Source organism: Marmota monax, unplaced genomic scaffold, assembly GCF_021218885.2.
Source record: "Marmota monax isolate L192 unplaced genomic scaffold, Marmota_monax_Labrador192_F-V1.1 WCK01_AAM20220418_F8-fsc00004, whole genome shotgun sequence".
NCBI lineage: Eukaryota > Metazoa > Chordata > Mammalia > Rodentia > Sciuridae > Marmota > Marmota monax.
In genome coordinates this window covers 12,992,937-13,009,380 of record NW_026692881.1, presented here as the reverse complement: position 1 = coordinate 13,009,380, position 16,444 = coordinate 12,992,937, and the positions used below count along the sequence as shown (strand labels likewise).

At 43.5% G+C, this 16,444-nt stretch overlaps 1 protein-coding gene across 2 annotated transcripts in view; it reads right to left on the bottom strand.

Moving 5' to 3' along the window:
* Dntt (DNA nucleotidylexotransferase) overlaps window positions 1-15,847 on the bottom strand; it is a 37,437-nt gene extending 21,590 nt beyond the window's left edge. For both annotated transcript variants that reach the window (XM_046450405.2, XM_058581370.1), the window contains exons 1-2: window positions 15,636-15,847; window positions 547-721 (exon numbers count right to left, since the gene is read on the bottom strand). In XM_046450405.2, coding sequence (XP_046306361.1) covers window positions 547-721; window positions 15,636-15,838 — 378 coding nt within the window. In that variant the 5' untranslated portion in view covers window positions 15,839-15,847. The remainder of the gene's footprint in view (window positions 1-546; window positions 722-15,635) is intronic.
* Between the last annotated feature and the right edge of the window lie 597 nt (window positions 15,848-16,444).

Genomic DNA, 16,444 nt, shown 5'->3' with positions numbered 1-16,444 from the left:
ATCCTTAACATGTATTTTTTGGAAATCAGGAAAAAAATTACATGAAAAAGGATCTCCAATGAATTATCATTTTCCTTTTCTGTGAACTTATGTTGTTATGGTCCAAGCCCTCTTCCCCCAAGTTATGGCACTAATGCTCAAGATTTTGGCATTGAGAGCTAAACTTGACTTTTCTTCCTTAATGATCTCAATAAGGAAAAAAAAAAGGAACCCTTTATTTTTCTGGCTCCCAGAATATCCAGGCTTACATATTTTTGAAATATTTGTGTATAAATGTGTTCATAAAAATAGCCTCCATGTACTCAGTGCCTGTACTTGCTATCAGGCCCTGGAAGGGCTGTCCGTGCATGTTATTCTCATCTTTGTGCTGTGTCATTAGGTGGCATTAATGTTGTATCACAAAGGAGAAAACCGAAGCCCAGCAAAACTAAGGTCACATAGGAAGTAAACCAGGAACTAGGATTTAACCCAGATCCATTGATTCTAAAGCCCATGTTGTTTGTCTGCCAAGCAAAGAGCAATGACAATCACAGCCAGGACACTCACAACAAGCTGGTGTTTCCCTGTTGTCTCCACTGGTCTCCCTGCCCCCATGCACTCTATCAGCCAGGAGATGTCCAGCAGCTCCAGCTGCGAGCTGGCTTTGATGTTCTGTACCTGAAGCCACTCCAGGACATCGGAACCCGAATTGTTCTCTGCTACAATGTGGGTGACAGAATCACTGGAAAATGCAAGAGAAAGTTATTGACTTAAGTAGTTTTCAAAGTCAGAAGCTCTCCTCTGTCCTTGAGGTTTCTACACGTTCCATCTGATGGAGAAAGACGCCCACTAGACCAGACCCTAGGCCCAAGGAATTCGGTCCTCTGTGCAAGGCAATCCTCTCTATTTTAATTAGTGAAGCAACCAGGGGATATGTGTCACATGTCAGATGCAAGAAAAATTAAGGCAATATTAACAAGACTGTGGTGTCGATGGAAAACCAAGGTCCAGGGAAGATGGAAGATGAAAATTTTCTTAAGGTGACATCTTGCACTCTACATGTGGTTTGGTGTGCCATTTCACTTTATTTGTAGAACATTTTAATATAGTGGCTTTCCAACTTGTTTAACAGTGACCCACAGTTATAAATACATTTTATATGATGACCCAAAATTCAAGTAGAAATAGACACAGATGTAGGTATGCTTACCTGACTTAGTCCACTTGAGCTGCTATGACAAAATACCTTAAGTGGGGCTAGTTTATAAACAACAGAAATGTATTGCTCATAGTTTTGGAGCTGGGAAGTCCAAGATCAAGGTGCTGGCTTATTTGGTATCTTGTGAGGGACCATTCCTTATAAATGGCACCTGACAGGTATCTTCTTATGGTCAAAGGGGGAAGACAGCTTTCTGGAGCCTCTCAGGGCATTAATCCCCTTGACTGGTGGAACAACCTTCATGATCTAATCACTTTCCAAAAGTCCTACCTCATATCATCACCTTGGGGGATTAAAATACAAATTTTGGGAGAACCCAAACATTCAAGCCACAGCAACATCCCCATGGATTGCTTTCACAAATCATTAATAGTTTGTGACCAACTCTGGGGGAATTTTGCTTTGTATGTCTTGAAGCACACTCTTGTGATGTCATCCAGGCAGGGCTCTCTTCCCTAACAATGACTGGACATTTCCCGTGGTTCAGACTCTGTCCAGGTGCTTTACATACATTCATTTAATATTCACATATCTCCACAAGTAATTATTATATTATTCACACTTCAAAGACAGAAAACTGAAGAACAATGATGTTAAATGACATCTCGAAGGTCACACAGCTCTTAAATGGTATACTTTTTGATTGACTTAGGGCAGTTGTGTCTAGTTTTCAACAAGTCTTCATAGTTAGCATCATATCATTGGGCCCTATGATTTTTAAGGCCCTTTCCTTTCAAATTGTCTATAAATCTGGGAAATGGTGAAGGCAAACCAGGCATTCAAGAGAAAACCAGAATTATTTTCTCTTCCTTTTCCTGCTGCTCCTCCTGGACTCTCTCTTCTCCTTCTCCTTCTATTTGACTGACTCTTTAGTCCATTGGGTATTTGGGGTTTGTGGTTACATGCACAGTCTTAGATTCCTTGTGGTGGTGGTGGGACAAAGGGCATGAAAGAGGAACAGGGAAGTTTCTGGTATCAGTGTCTCACATGAAGGATGGATAGTGATGCAGTCTGTGAGGAGACCCGAGGCAGGGACAAGATCTGCAAGTGGGGTTAGAGAAGGGAGAGCTCGGAGGGAGCTGGGGAAGCAGATGGCTTTGCAGAAGAGGTGGACTTGTGTCTGGTCCTAATGGATGAGAGGGAATAAGGCAGCCAGAAGGCAGAGCTTTGGCTTCTCCTGGAAGAAAAAGGGTCGAGAAGTCAGAGGGGCTCAGAAGAAATGGCCTGGCCTGGAGTGGAGAGGCTAGGTTGGGAAATAGTTGTAGAAGTGGCTGATAGAGGGGGCGTGACTTTACACAGGGTCTTATGAAGCCGTAAAGGCTTTTGTGAGCAGAGCATCAGCACCGTGGTGTCATTTTTAAAGGACGGATCTGGTACACACACACTGATCTGGAAGGGAGAGTGATGAGTGGGGGATGCTTGGGGAGCTGCTTAGTGGGTAGAACTGAAGTGGTACCCCCTTTCTCCACAGAAAAGCCCTCTTCACCATGGCTGATTTTAGGACTGTCAGCAAAAGAGTCCATTGTAGATAAACTTCCTATTTTCATGTCACCCTGTTTACTTGGCCACTGGCCGAGAGGATACCAGCACTCCAGGTGCTGGACACCCCCTTACTAGTTTTTCACAAACGTATCCAGTATAGTACTTTGTAGAACTGTGCAAACAAGGCCTCTGGCCTTGAGCTGGGCTTCACAGAGATGTCTACATTTTTCAGATAAGTTACAAATGGGCCCATGGTAACAGCTGGCAGGGGGAGGCTAGAAAGAAGAGAAGAAGCTCTCCCTTTCTCAGGTGCTGTCCTTGAAGAGTTAACTTGCCCAGAACAGTGAAATAAAAAGCTGCTTTTATGTGAACTTCTGCAGACTGTGAACTTCTGAACCCCTCCCCTTACATGCTGGGTATAAAACTCTGAAACTCCCTGAACTCGGGGTTCAGGAGATTAATTGATTACAGCAAAAGCTCTGCCCTCTGAACCTGGCTGCAGCCAAATAAAACTGTTTCCTGCTACCTTTGGTGCCTTGCCTCCTTTGTCCCTACAACAGTTAGTACATCTCTATTTCTGCCCTTTAGAGAAAAGCATTTTTATTATTATTATGTTAATATAATATCTATTACATATTCTTATTGATTATAATATTGTTGTAATAGATATGAATATTTATTCTTCTGATAGGGTTTTCCCTAAATTCAGGGAGAAAGGTGTGCTGAGACGAAGTCTCCAAAATTCAGAGCCTCACCATCTCTCTTACCATCAACCCCGCTGTCCTCCTGGGATTTCCTGGACAGTGTGGCCATGTCCAAGCTCATGCCTTTAGATGAGAACCACATTTGCTTCTTATAAGCAAATGTGTGGGTAATGGGCTCTACATCATTATGAAGAAAGACTGATTTTAAAATTCCAATTCCCGCTCATTATGCAACTAGCAAACAAAACGAATCAAAAACAACAATCATAAGCACACACACACACACACACATACCAAAAAAAGGCAAACAAGACCTCTTAAGCCAGTGTTACACAGAGTTGAAACTGGTTCTCAACAAGAGCAAAATTTTAAGTTGGCAATTAGAAACTTTGATAGTAATTTGACATTGCTACAGTATTTTTTTTTTAAATGAAAACATTGGTCTGAAACAAATTTGTAAAACAGTCCTTTACCACAAATAATTAATGAAATATGAATTTCGGTGATAGTCTCTGTTCTGGCCCAGCCTTTGTTGCCCATCTTCTTGCGCTCCTTAGTTTGGCCGGCCCTCTCTACAAGGCCACGTGGATCTGGGCTACAGTGTGTGATCAGGGTTGTCATCATGTTCCCAGGTCCACCTCTGACTGGGCACTGGTTACTTCTGGTCCTGAGCCCTATCTTAACAGCTACCAGGAGACATGTCCCCTCGACTGTGTTCTACTGATAACTTCTTATGCCATGTTCCTGCATCTGTTTGTCTTTTTGCTGACACTTGGGTTCCTTTCTACTCTGTGATCTCCAAAATTGAAAATATCATTAATATTGGAGAATTATTTTGTGTCAGATACTGCGGTTGGCATATTTCATATGTTCCTCACTTAATTATGAACACAGCTATGAGACAGGCATTACCATCCCCATTTGAAAATGAGAAGAGGAAAAACCTTGGACACATTGAAAATTTCACCCTGCCAGTAATTGGTGGAGCAGGGATTTGCTCCTAAATCTGCTTTAATCCAAAGCCTGTGAGCTGCCCATCTGTGGCTGCCCATCTGTGAGCTGCACTCGATCCAGGGCAGTGGTGGGAGCTGCTCTCTTCCCTCCCTTTTGCAGAAGGAATAATATCAAAAGGCTGTTGTCATAATAAGAAGACTGGTTTCCTCCGAAAGGCAGAAATGTCAGTGGAATAACACTTCTTATATTTCACTTTTAGATGCAATTGCCCCATTGCTGCCTCTGTCTGGACCACAATTAGACAGCTGGCCATGTAGAACTGTCCCAGAGAATCTGAAAGACAGTTGCCATAGCTACACACCAAGATGGAGGATCTATAGGGAGGTTGCCAGGCGCTCTGGGCTCTGGGTTTTGCCTAAGTCTCAGAGTGTGCAGAGGAGGAGCTCTGGGCCTCATTTTCCAAACAATACCCTCCTTACCATCCACTCTCCCAGTCCAGCTTCACTCTGTCTCTTCACCTGAGTCCTCTGGACATAGTCCTGCCTCTGCCAGGGACATTTGGAATGCCCGGATGTAGGGGAGGGGGCAGCTGCTATCAAACAATGAGCAATAAATACTGATATGTACGAAAAAAGCTGGAAAGAAATACTCCAAACTATTGGCAGAAATGATAACAACTGCACGTGCGCACACATGCACACACCCACACACATCCTTACTTAACCCTCACACAAGCCGTGTGAGGTGGACTATGTCGGTTCAGATGAGAAGACGTCACATTAAGCCTGGAGAGGTTATGTGAGGCCAGGACACGCGCAGGTGTGCCTGACCTCGGCAACCTCTTAACATTTTGAGACTGTGGTTAGACCCTGACGGAGGTTTTGTTTCTTTGACATACTTTTCTATACTTTGCAATTTCCATCATGAACTATCTACCATCACTTTTTTGCTTACGGGGAAATATATACATGGATGTCATTTTAAAAGGCATATAAATTCGGGATAAGACTGAGGTAGTTGCTGCCAGGCCCCTGGAGGCCTGAAAAATGACAGAACTTTGGTCGGACCCTCAGGCAGCTGCCCTCAACCTCTCCCAAAGACCCCAAGGTGCCTCTGAGATGGCTCTGAGATGCAGTGAACTCAATTCTCACCTAATTTCTTAGTCATGACCCATTAATTGCTAATGTCTTGAACTAAGTTTGGGTGACCTTGAACCAATTATAGCAGTTCTGACCTGGGATTTGTTCCTCTGCTTTGTACAGGGCCAAAGATTCAGGGTCACCTCTTAAAGCTAGTGATAGCTGTCACGTGCCTGGCTTGGTCCTTGGCGTCCCTGAAGGTAGGGGAGTGGCTTCCCCCATGAGTTATAACTGAGCCTAAGGCTCAGTGCAGGACAAGGACCAGACTCGGAGTCATGGTCAGTAGATAGAATAAATAAACACATGAGGTAATCAATAGCTCTAAAGGAATGTCTCTCAAACCCTAATGTCTACTAGACACCCCCTGGGAGCTAGGGTAAAATTCAGATTCCTGGGCCCCATGACCAGAATTTAAATTCCCTAAACCTCATCTGGGACCTGCTGATATGCATTTTGACAAGCTCCACGGGTGATTCTGATACAGCCAGTCTAGTTTTCTCTCACTGTATATTCAATGATCCCCAAATGTAATGGTTAGAAAAGCAACAATTTCACTGCATCTCTCAAGTTTGCGTCAGGACTTCTGGCAGGCATCTATTGCTCGATGGTGCTGACGTTCCACATGGTTTCACTTGACAAGAGTTGTGGTTTAGATATGGTTGAGTCTGTCTCCCAAGGGTTCATGTGTTAGAATCTTGCTCCGAGTGTGACAATGTGGGAGGTGAAGGAACCTTTAAGAGTGGGACCTAGCGGGAGGTGATTAAGTCACTAGAGCCCTGTCCCCTGAAGGAATTAATGTGATTTCATGGGACCTTAACAAATTACTCAGCTTTGGGCATTTTGTTATCGCAATGAAAAACAAACCAACACAGCAAAGATGGCTAGAAGGCAAGCCTGTTGCCACTATGGACCCAAGCACGTTCACACGGCTATTTCAGCAGGAACTCAAACTTCTTTACACAGGGCTCTGGCATCTCAGGATGAGTGTTCCAGGTAGGAACCCTTTTACAACTCAGCTTAAGAAGTCGCACACTATCACCTCCACTGTGTCCTGTGAAGCAGTGGTCACCAGCTCTATCAACTGCCCCAGTCTCCACACTGACCCTTGGGCTCAATCACAGTGGTGTTTTCTAACTCCTTTCTCTGCAGGCACTGAGGTAATTTTAGGGTGTACACAGTTGAATATTTAAAATGCTTATGTGTTTATTTATACCTATATTACTCAATTATGCATAACCGATCATGGCTTTTATGGATATTATTATTGGTTTTAAGATATGGTTGCTCTCATGGAGACGCAGGAAGGATTTTCCCTGAGAGTGTTGGCGACTGCTTCGATCAATAAGGTTTAGGGGAGGTAACTGTGCGACTTTTCAAACTGGGTCACCAGGACCACTCACTCTGGGACATCAGAGCTTCCTGTAAAGAAAGAAGTTTTGTTTTGTATTGATGTATTGCACGAGGAGTTGAACCTGGGGCAATTTATCACTGAGCCACATACCCAGTTTTTTAAATTTTTTTATTCTGAGACAGAAGTCTGAATTCCTGCTTAGTCATGTGAAAGTGATTGGGTCAATTGTGGCAACTTAGTCTAGTCTTCTAGCCATCCTGTTGTGTTTGTCTGTTTTCCATTTTCATAACAAAACACCTGAGGCTGGGTAATTTGTAAAGAAAAGAGGTTTACTTAACTCACAGTTCTGGGGGTCCAAGAGCATGGCACCAGCTTCTATCCTATTGGGAGGATAGTTCACAATAACTTGTCAGATACTTCATGGAGAACTAGAGGAGAGGAGCTCAAGGACATGGAAATGATAATTACCTAATTTAATCATTACACATTGTGTACAGGTATGGAGTTATTATACTGTTCCCTATAGAGAAGTACAATTATTATGGATCAGCTAAAAACATCAGGAATATAATTTTACATGAAAATTCAAAATCTATTACAAGAATTGTGCATGAGGCCTTCATGTGCTCCAAAGCCCCGGATCATGGAATTAGCTCATAAATCTTAGTTCTGAATTTTTCTCTCAGATACCAGTTTCCCTGGTCTTTCAGCCTCTCTTTCCTAGCTGGTCCTGTCTCTTTCCCTATAATTAGAAATGTCCTTCATGATCAAAGAGGCAGCCGTGCCTTCCTTGGAGACAGACCCTCCAGCCCATCCAGGCTCTCTCAGCCCTCATGGATGGTCACCTGCTTTTATTATTGTCTTTATAACTGCTCTGTTTCATGGGGAAGGTCATTCTCGATTCTTCCCATCTGCTGTAGGACTTATTTTGTAAACAATGACTTTAGACATTTACAGTTAAACTGAGCCATTGAGGGCTTTAAAAGCCTCCTGCCAGTTTCTGAGTTGTTTCAGGATCCTTAAATATGAAAATAAATAAATAAATAAAAGCAGTTTAGTTTGTTCTGACCCCTGGATCTTATGAGCACCAGTAAAGACAGATTTCTATTTCTAACCTTGCTCTCCTTATGATTGAGAGGGTCTCGCTCTGATCTTTTGGCCCACCTTAAATGGGAGTATGACATTTTTCATTAAAGTCTATGAATTTTGAAATACAAGTAATTTGAACAAGCAAGGGTAAAAATTACATTCTGTGCTCTTGAATTTATAAAAAGTATTAGGTTGCTAATAAGAAAAATTATTAGCAACCTAATAATTGTAGGGGAAAATGTTTTTAATTACAAAAATTGCTCTTGGTAAACACAAGCTTTTCGGGCTGTTTCATGTTCACTGGGTAAATTATTCTCAGAGCAAATATTTCTTGAAGACTATTATGTGTAAAAAATAAAAATAAAAAAAGAAAGAAAGAAAATAAATGTCTAGATTCCGTGGAAGAGGTCTACCTGGTGGCCTCACGGAGGCAGGGAGGCATAGCTAGATGAGATAAAGACCCAGGACTTCCAACAATGACTCCCTCACACATCTATCTCCCCCACACTCCAGCTAGCAAGTCTGTCTTCTAAGGTCTTGGTAGCAGAGAAATGTAGGGGTAAGGTGAAAAACCAGCCTCTACCTCAGAGCAAGGCCTGTCCAAGGAAGGGACATGACCTTTGTCCTTGGAAAGACCCACAGAGCACTCCTAGGCACATTCCCACCCTGCTAAGTTGTTTATCTACAAATAACAGGAGAGATCTGCAGCACCAGGTGTCCCTGACTCAGTCAGGCTAGGTGGGGACCCATAGCAACCCCCTAGCAGCCACCAATCAGCATGAGACAGGGAAATACCTGGGATGCCAGATGACCCTCCCAGTAGTTTATGGTGGTTGATAACGTGTTGGGAAACCATGTAGTTCAGCACGAACACCCCTCTTGGCTTAAACCAATCAGTTCAAATGAATCCCCCTCTTGTAGTAACCAATCACCCCTACCCAACTTGTTCCCGCCAGTGAATGTGCTAATCATGTTTTAGAGTTGTTATTTGATTTTCCCCGCGATGTGTGATGATTTGCTAAGGGATGCTATGACGTATGTGGGGGTCCCTGCCTTCTCCAAAGAGTGTATGAAACTGCTGCAAACCCTGGGCTTGGGGCCTCTCAGCGTCACCAGTTGCTGTGTGTGTGCGCGTGGAGGACTGAGCTAGCTCGCAATAAATACCTTTTTGCTATTTACATCGATCTTGGTCTCTGGTGGTCTTTTGGGGGTCTCGAATTCGAGCATAACAAAGGCATGCAAGAGAGGGGGAAAGAATGAGGGAAAAAAGCAAAGAAAAACTAGGGAGGCCGTGTTTGGATGTTGGAAGGAGACTGGAGATGAGTGGCCCTAACATCTTATTTTCTAGAACAGGTAAACAATCTCTTTCATCTGGTGTTCTGTTTACTATGTAAACGAGGACTTTGAATATTTTTATTTTATACATCACAAAACTTGAAGTGATATAACTGTGTCAGATGAGCAAAGCAAGACAGTAGTTAAAGCAGGAAGGACAGATTTTCTTCAGTGATGACCATTGCAATAGAGGAAAGGGTCCAGCATGAGCTGAACTCAGTGGGAAGAAAAGGCATCTCTTTAAAGGCTGGATCACCTGAGGGTGGTGTAGGGGGCTTATTTGCTGGGCCACAGGGACCATGTTAATTGAAGCATATCTGGGTGTTACTATTGTCCTGCCTAGTCTTCAAAAATTTATCCATAAGGGTGCCATGGCAAAGCATTGTCTTCCATAAGAGTGAGATTGAGAAACCAGCCTCTACCTCAGAGCAAAGCCTGTCCAAGGAAGGGGGCGTGAGCCTTGTCCTTGGAAAGACCCACAGAGCACTCCTAGGCACATTTCTACCCTACTGAGTTGTTTATCTACAAATAACAGGAGATATGCAGCACCAGGTGTCCCTGACTCAGTCAGGATAGGTGGGGACCCATAGCAACCCCCTGGCAACCACCAATCAGCATGAGACAGGGAAAATACCTGGGATGCCAGATGACCCTCCCAGTGGTTTATGGTGGTTGATAACATGTTGGGAAACCATGTAGTTCAGCATGTACGCCCCTCATGGCTTAAACCAATCAGTTCAAATGAGTCCCCCTCTTGTATTTATAAAAAGTATTAGGTTGCTAGTAAGAAAAATTATTAGCAACCTAATAATTGTAGGGGAAAATGTTTTTAATTACAAAAAATGCACCAATCACCCCTACCCAACTTGTTCCCTCCAGTGAATGTGCTAATCAATGTTAAGAGTTGTTGTTTGATTTTCCTAAGGTGTGTGATGATTTGCTAAGAGATGCTATGATGTATGTAGGGTCCTTGCCTTCCCCAAAGAGTGTATAAAACTGCTGCAAACCCTGGGCTCAGGGGCCTCTCAGCGTCACCAGTTGCTGTGTGTGCGGAGGACTGAGCTAGCTCGCAATAAACCCCTCTTTGCTGCTGTTTGACCAGGACGCAAGAAAAGACCACTGATTCCAATTAAAATCAAATTAAAGCAAGCTTATTATTTCGACCGGCTGGGCTGCCTCTCCCAGCAAAAACCATGGGAACAAGACAGCAGCCGCATCTTTCTTGCAGCCCAGCTTTACAGCCCAGAAAGTTACACAAGGGGGGTTACAGATGACAAAACTCTGAGGAGTGTAACACAAATGGTATTTATATTTTTGCTGGCTCCAACATCAGAATTTATGAAGGTCATTATGAAGCCATATGTAAAGTTAGGAAGTCAGTGTAGTTAGGTAAATCGGGTCTAATATTGAGTAAGATCCAAAATGGAGGCCATGTTGAGAATGAATTCCGGGAAAAGCAGAACAACTCTTGGAATGTTAATGAAGTCCCTAAACACAGGACAACTCATGGAATGTTAATGTCCCCAAGGCCCAGAGCCCATCCCAAAGAAGTATTAATAAAACAGCTCCCAGCAAACTTGAAGATGCTGACTCATATTCCTTCCTGCCCATATTACTCCTTTGGCCCACCTGTGCCCCACCCTTAACAGAACAAAGGACAGGAATGTGACAGGAAGGGGAGGGGGAACCAGATAAAAAGGGGAAACAACCTCACTTCCACTGATTCCATCTCTTGGGTCCCCTTCTTCCTTGGGAGAAGTCTTTTCTGCTGTCCTTTAATAAAGCCTCTACTTTCCACGCTGACCTTGCCTAGGCGTGCTTCTCTGGTGTTATTCTTCAACATTGGGGAAGCAAGGACTTGTCACCGGTCAACAGTGGTAACAATTAGAGCCTCAGAAAGGGTCGTTATCTGGCCAGGGAAGGCCAAAATTGATGAGGCATCACTAAAGTTTCAGAGAGGGCTGCCATCTGGTCAGAGAGCCAGGCATGGGTGAGTTCAAGGCACAGGCAGGCATCCAAGCAGGTTCAGAATTTGCAGTAATTTATAGTAAAAACCGAAATTATCTTTTCATGGCTTTGTGGCGAGATGGCTCCTAATTTTAAGAGAAAATCAGGCTGGGTCTATCACTGCTTACATCGATCTTGGTCTCTGGTCTTTTGGGGGGTCCCAAATTAGAGCATAACAAGATAAAACATCACATCATCACCAGCAAAGGTTAGTACCCATGTTACAGTTTTTGTCAGGTTCTGGAGATAGAAAACAAGCAGACGTGAGTGGGTAAGTAAGGAGTTCATTAACTGTAGCTTATCTAGAGGAGAAGAAACTCTGCGGGGCAAGTTAAAGTAAGGGTTCCATGTAGGAGACCCTCACCCTCCTGCAATTGGGATTGAGAGTTTAATCTCCTTGATGTTGATGTTGCATTTCAAAGGGATTGAATCTAGTTCTGAGTGGCTGAAGATTCCAATCTCAAAGAGGCAAAGAAAGGGATGATAAATGCAGCTTTCTACAGCAATTGTCTAAGAGAGGGCTCAAGGACACTTCTGCAGGGTGTGTGTGCCTGTGCAGGGTGTGGGCTAGAAGAGCATCCAAGAGCTTTCTCATTGCTGGCACTTTAAAGTGGGACCACCCCTGGGATGTGGCCTTGAACTGCTAGAAGCCATGGTAGAGCTTGGTCAAGGTGAGTCTCTGCCAATGTCCAGGTGGAAAAACATGGATTTTTACTATCTTGTAATTCCCAAGGACTTAGGAGGCACTAGTCTGGGGACAATGAGTGAGGCAGAAGCCACATTTTAAATGTTATAGTGAATGCATGGTAAGTACAAGCAGCCATGTTAGATAAAAGTGAACCAAAACAATATAAGAAGGCTAAAAGTACAGAGCTAGGTAGACAGAATTTTTTGTTTGTTTGTTTTTGTGGTGCTGGGGACTGAACCCAGGGCCTTGTGCATGTAAGGTAAACACTCTACCCACTGGAACACTTGGAACACCCTGGTAGATGATGATATGATGATGATGATGATGATGATTTTAATTCTGGCTGACAACAAGGTACCATTCTTGACTCCCCTGACTGATGGAAAACTCATTCCTTGTAAGACTCATGTCTTCTACTATTTTATTTCTCTAGAATCTGACAAATTCTGTACAGGGTGGGTATAATGAAGCCCTTTACTCATGATGGCCTGATGCTGTATCTTGCTTTTATTGAGGATTCTGCTGTCCATTGTGGGTAAGTTACGGAGAGCCCCACAGGTGTCATCTGGTGGGTTCCTAGCTGTTTGAGAAAAGGAGTGTAGCAAGCGTGAAGCCGCTAGGTGGGTGTAAATAGGGAGTGCCGTCCTTCCTGATCACAGCTCTCTGCCTCACCTTAATGATTTGGGTCAGGCCACAGAGGGGAATTTAGTCAATGTTTTTGTAGAGGAGAGCAGATGACAGAAGAAGGTTTTCAAATAGCTCCACATATTAGAAGCCAGGAGGAAACAGAAGCACGGCCAGCAGTAGATCCTGATCCTTCCCCAGCCTGTACTAGAGGAGTGGGTGACTGTGAAATTGCTCTAAAATCTAGGATACTATTCATGAAATAAAATTCTATATCTTTTTAACCAGTGTGCAAAAAATGCCTCCAGGTACTTGACATCTCCCCTGATTTGTTTCAAGAACCAGCTTCCCGAGGCGCACTGAACAGCATGTCTTTTGCAGTATAACTTAAATATTAATGAAGTCCCACCCCATTGTGATACTTGCACGGTGGAGATAATGAAATAGCTGTGGAACATTCTATATATTAAGATGCACCATTTCTACTATAGGTGTTCAGGCCCAGGTTTTTTTCCCCCTCAATTTTAATCTTCTTGAAAGCCAAAGAGGGTGTGAGTAAGTATGGAAATGGCTGCCTGTCTCAGAGCATGTCATTTTCTTTTTCTTAGCTCCTTTGTCTTTGGATTTTATACACTAGGAAAGAAAGGCATAGACTCCACTGTTGAAAAGTCTCTTTTCTTTTAGAAACCACATTTCTTTGATAGTTCCATTTTTAAAACATATGCTTACTGCAAATAGATTTGGAAAAGACAGAAAATACAAACAGTCATAATCTTTCCCTACTACCCACAACCACCCCACCCCAAATAACCGCTTGCAACATTTTGATGGGTTTCCTTCCTGTCTTTGTTTGATTTGCTTCTATCATTCGACCTAGTTCACAGTGTAGAGAGAGAGAGCCCGCTCCTTAAGGTTTTGCTGTGCACCTCAATGCACCTCATTAACAAGAAAATAATTTTAAATTTATCAAAGCACAGTGACATTCATCATCTCATTTGGTCATCACACCAAACAGACCATTTATCAGGAAACCAAGGTCAGTGAGAAAAGACGGGATCTTGTCCCATCCCACATGGCCCAGAAGGGTCCAATTTGACCCAGGATTTGAGATCCATAGATTCCTTATCTAGAGATTTCAACCTACAGTAATTTTTATTCTTCTCTCCAATTAAAGTCTATATATCTGAGACAGAAATTCTGTTTGAGAGCGAGGACTTGCACTTCCTGTGGTTTATTTTTGCTCCATAGAGTGCATTTGTGTTTAGTGTGCCTTCTGAGCCACCAGCCTGGGAACTTTGCCCCATCACATGCACAAAGCCGTTTGCTCCCCAGACACCCGTTTCCTCTGTCACTAGAACAGTGGGGCTGGGTCCCTAGCAACAGGCATCTGGGGCACCCAGTTGCCTCTTCGGTTCTTCTGCCCGCACAAGAAACTTGCTGCCCACCATCTGCTTAAGTACCTGCTTCAGCCACCTCGTACGTATCCATTGCTGCACTGTAGCTAAGGCAGCAAGGTTCTGCAGGATGCTTGGACCACAGAGAGCTTTCCATCTAAGGGGTGTTTTGACCACCTGGCTGTGCTTACCTTCCTCTCTGAGCCTGGCTAGATTGCTTTGCTGTGAAAAGAAGCCCCATGTTTACCAGGACTTTTAATTTGTTAATTTTAAAAATATATTCCTGTTTTCAGCCTCTTAACCTATAACCCTTTCCCCTCCCCATTCTAACACTTTCTGTAAGCCTCTAAGATTAGGCAGACTTAATAATTAGGTGAAATTCAGGACTTCATGGAAAGGATTTTAGAGAATGAAATTGAGGGTGGCTATAGAGGTTTTAAACAAAGGAAGAAAGGGAGAAAAAGAGACATGGGAGAGATCATTGGAAACTCAGGAATTTCTGAGCTGGACATTTCAACAAAAAGAAAAGTCACTATTCAATGAATGATGGAGCTGTGAAATTTAACAGCTGATTACTGATTTTTGGAATATGTCACCCCAACACTTTGAAGCTCATACTTCTTCAGCTAGAAATTCTTGACAGCTTTATTTTCAAATACCAAAGACTATTTTTAAAATCAAAATGTCTTTTCACATAGAATTCTTATAATTTTTTCTGAAAAAAAAAAAACAAACCATTGTGGTCCATCTCTTCCTTGCACAGTCATAGCCGGTCAATTGCCTGGATCCCCACTCTGTCCCCGTGGCCAGTCCTTGGCAGTTATGACCTGGGACTATATTATATCATTTCTGTCAAGGTTCTTATACCACTTACTTCTGGATTTTTGTTCTGTTTTCTCTTCATCTATTTGAGACCCAGTGGAGAACTTACACGCCAGTGAGAAAAACAACAAGATACCTGCTGTTGAAGGATTAGTGGGTGAACCAGTCCAGGTGGCCCAAATGGTTGCTTCTCTTTTCTCCTTGCCCAGGCTTAGATCACCTTGCACAAGTGGAGTGTCTGCCACCCCTCGACGGCTGTCATTGAATCTTTATCCAGCCTCCCTCTCTGAACCTCACCTGGACTACTCTTCAGAAAAGCATGGTTGAGGCCACATTTGGATGCTGTGGTGAGCCAGCTAGTCAACCCACCTTAACCCATCATAGAGAGTGGTCCCCTGAGCACCACCAGATATTTAGACAAGAGCCAAGCAACCAAACCACCCTTTCTGCCCCAAAAGTAGCTGATATTTTTTGGTGAACTTGGTATTTTGTTCTATTTGGTCAAAATTGAAATCAATGCTGTCCAATTAGCTTTCTGTTTATCATCCCTAGAGAACTCATCTCATAATATATGTGAAAGATTAAAAATTTCACCTTATCTTTTGGTGCCAAATAGTTTCAAATTTCGCTTCCCTTAACTGATTGACTCAAGTCCGTTCTTTGGTTTCAGATCTATCTGCTGCTCTCCCAGTGGGAGCAGTCCTCCTCCATAAGTGGAAGAAAACCCAGGATCCTTGGGTTCCCATGAAGCTGTTCACACAGCCCCTGCTCATCTACCAAATTTAAGTTTATCAAAGCACACTGACATCCATCATCTCATTTGGTGAGATGAATTGGTGGTGTCCTACCTGAGCTCATTTTCAACCCTGAACCCCTTCCTGCGGGCCAGCTCCATGAAGAAGGCTCTGCGGGTGGTACCCATTTTCTTCTCCAAAATGAAGAGGACCAAATCTCGAAATCTGATGTCATGAGGAGCGGAGGTCATGGAGGCCCCAGTCTGCCTGGGTCTCTTCTTCCGGGGACCCAAGTGGGCGGTTGGCAGTGGATCCATGGGGAGAGACTGCTGTGCCCCTGGCTATGATGTCTCCAGAGTGATACCTCCAGAAGTGAGGGGGAAGAAGCCCTCCTGCATAAGGGCTCTGATGTCATCGCACTGGCAGATTCTGCAGGAGGGCAAGGCTTTGTGGGCACTGCCCCGGTAACAGCTTCCTGCTGAAGGAATTTCTATCTTTGTTGAGTTTCTTCATCTTAACTCTTGTTTCCTTATGCATAATCTCATTAGCTCCTCAGAACAGAAAAACCTTGGGAAGAAGGCAGGGAAGCACCCTTGTTTGCATATTACTTACTCATATCTTTTTTTTTTTTTAAGAAAGAGAGAGAGAGAGAATTTTTTAATATTTATTTTTTAGTTCTTGGCGGACACAACATCTTTGTTTGTATGTGGTGCTGAGGATCGAACCCAGGCCGCACGCATGCCAGGCGAGCGCGCTACCGCTTGAGCCACATCCCCAGCCCACTTACTCATATCTGAATGGGTTAGGGGCCTTCTGTTGTCTTCATTTATTGATCTTTTGAATTCCCAACTCACTTGCTTTCTCTTCTTCTCAAAAACAGTCATTACTGCAGTTTGCATGTGTGTTACATGTTGCATGTGCTT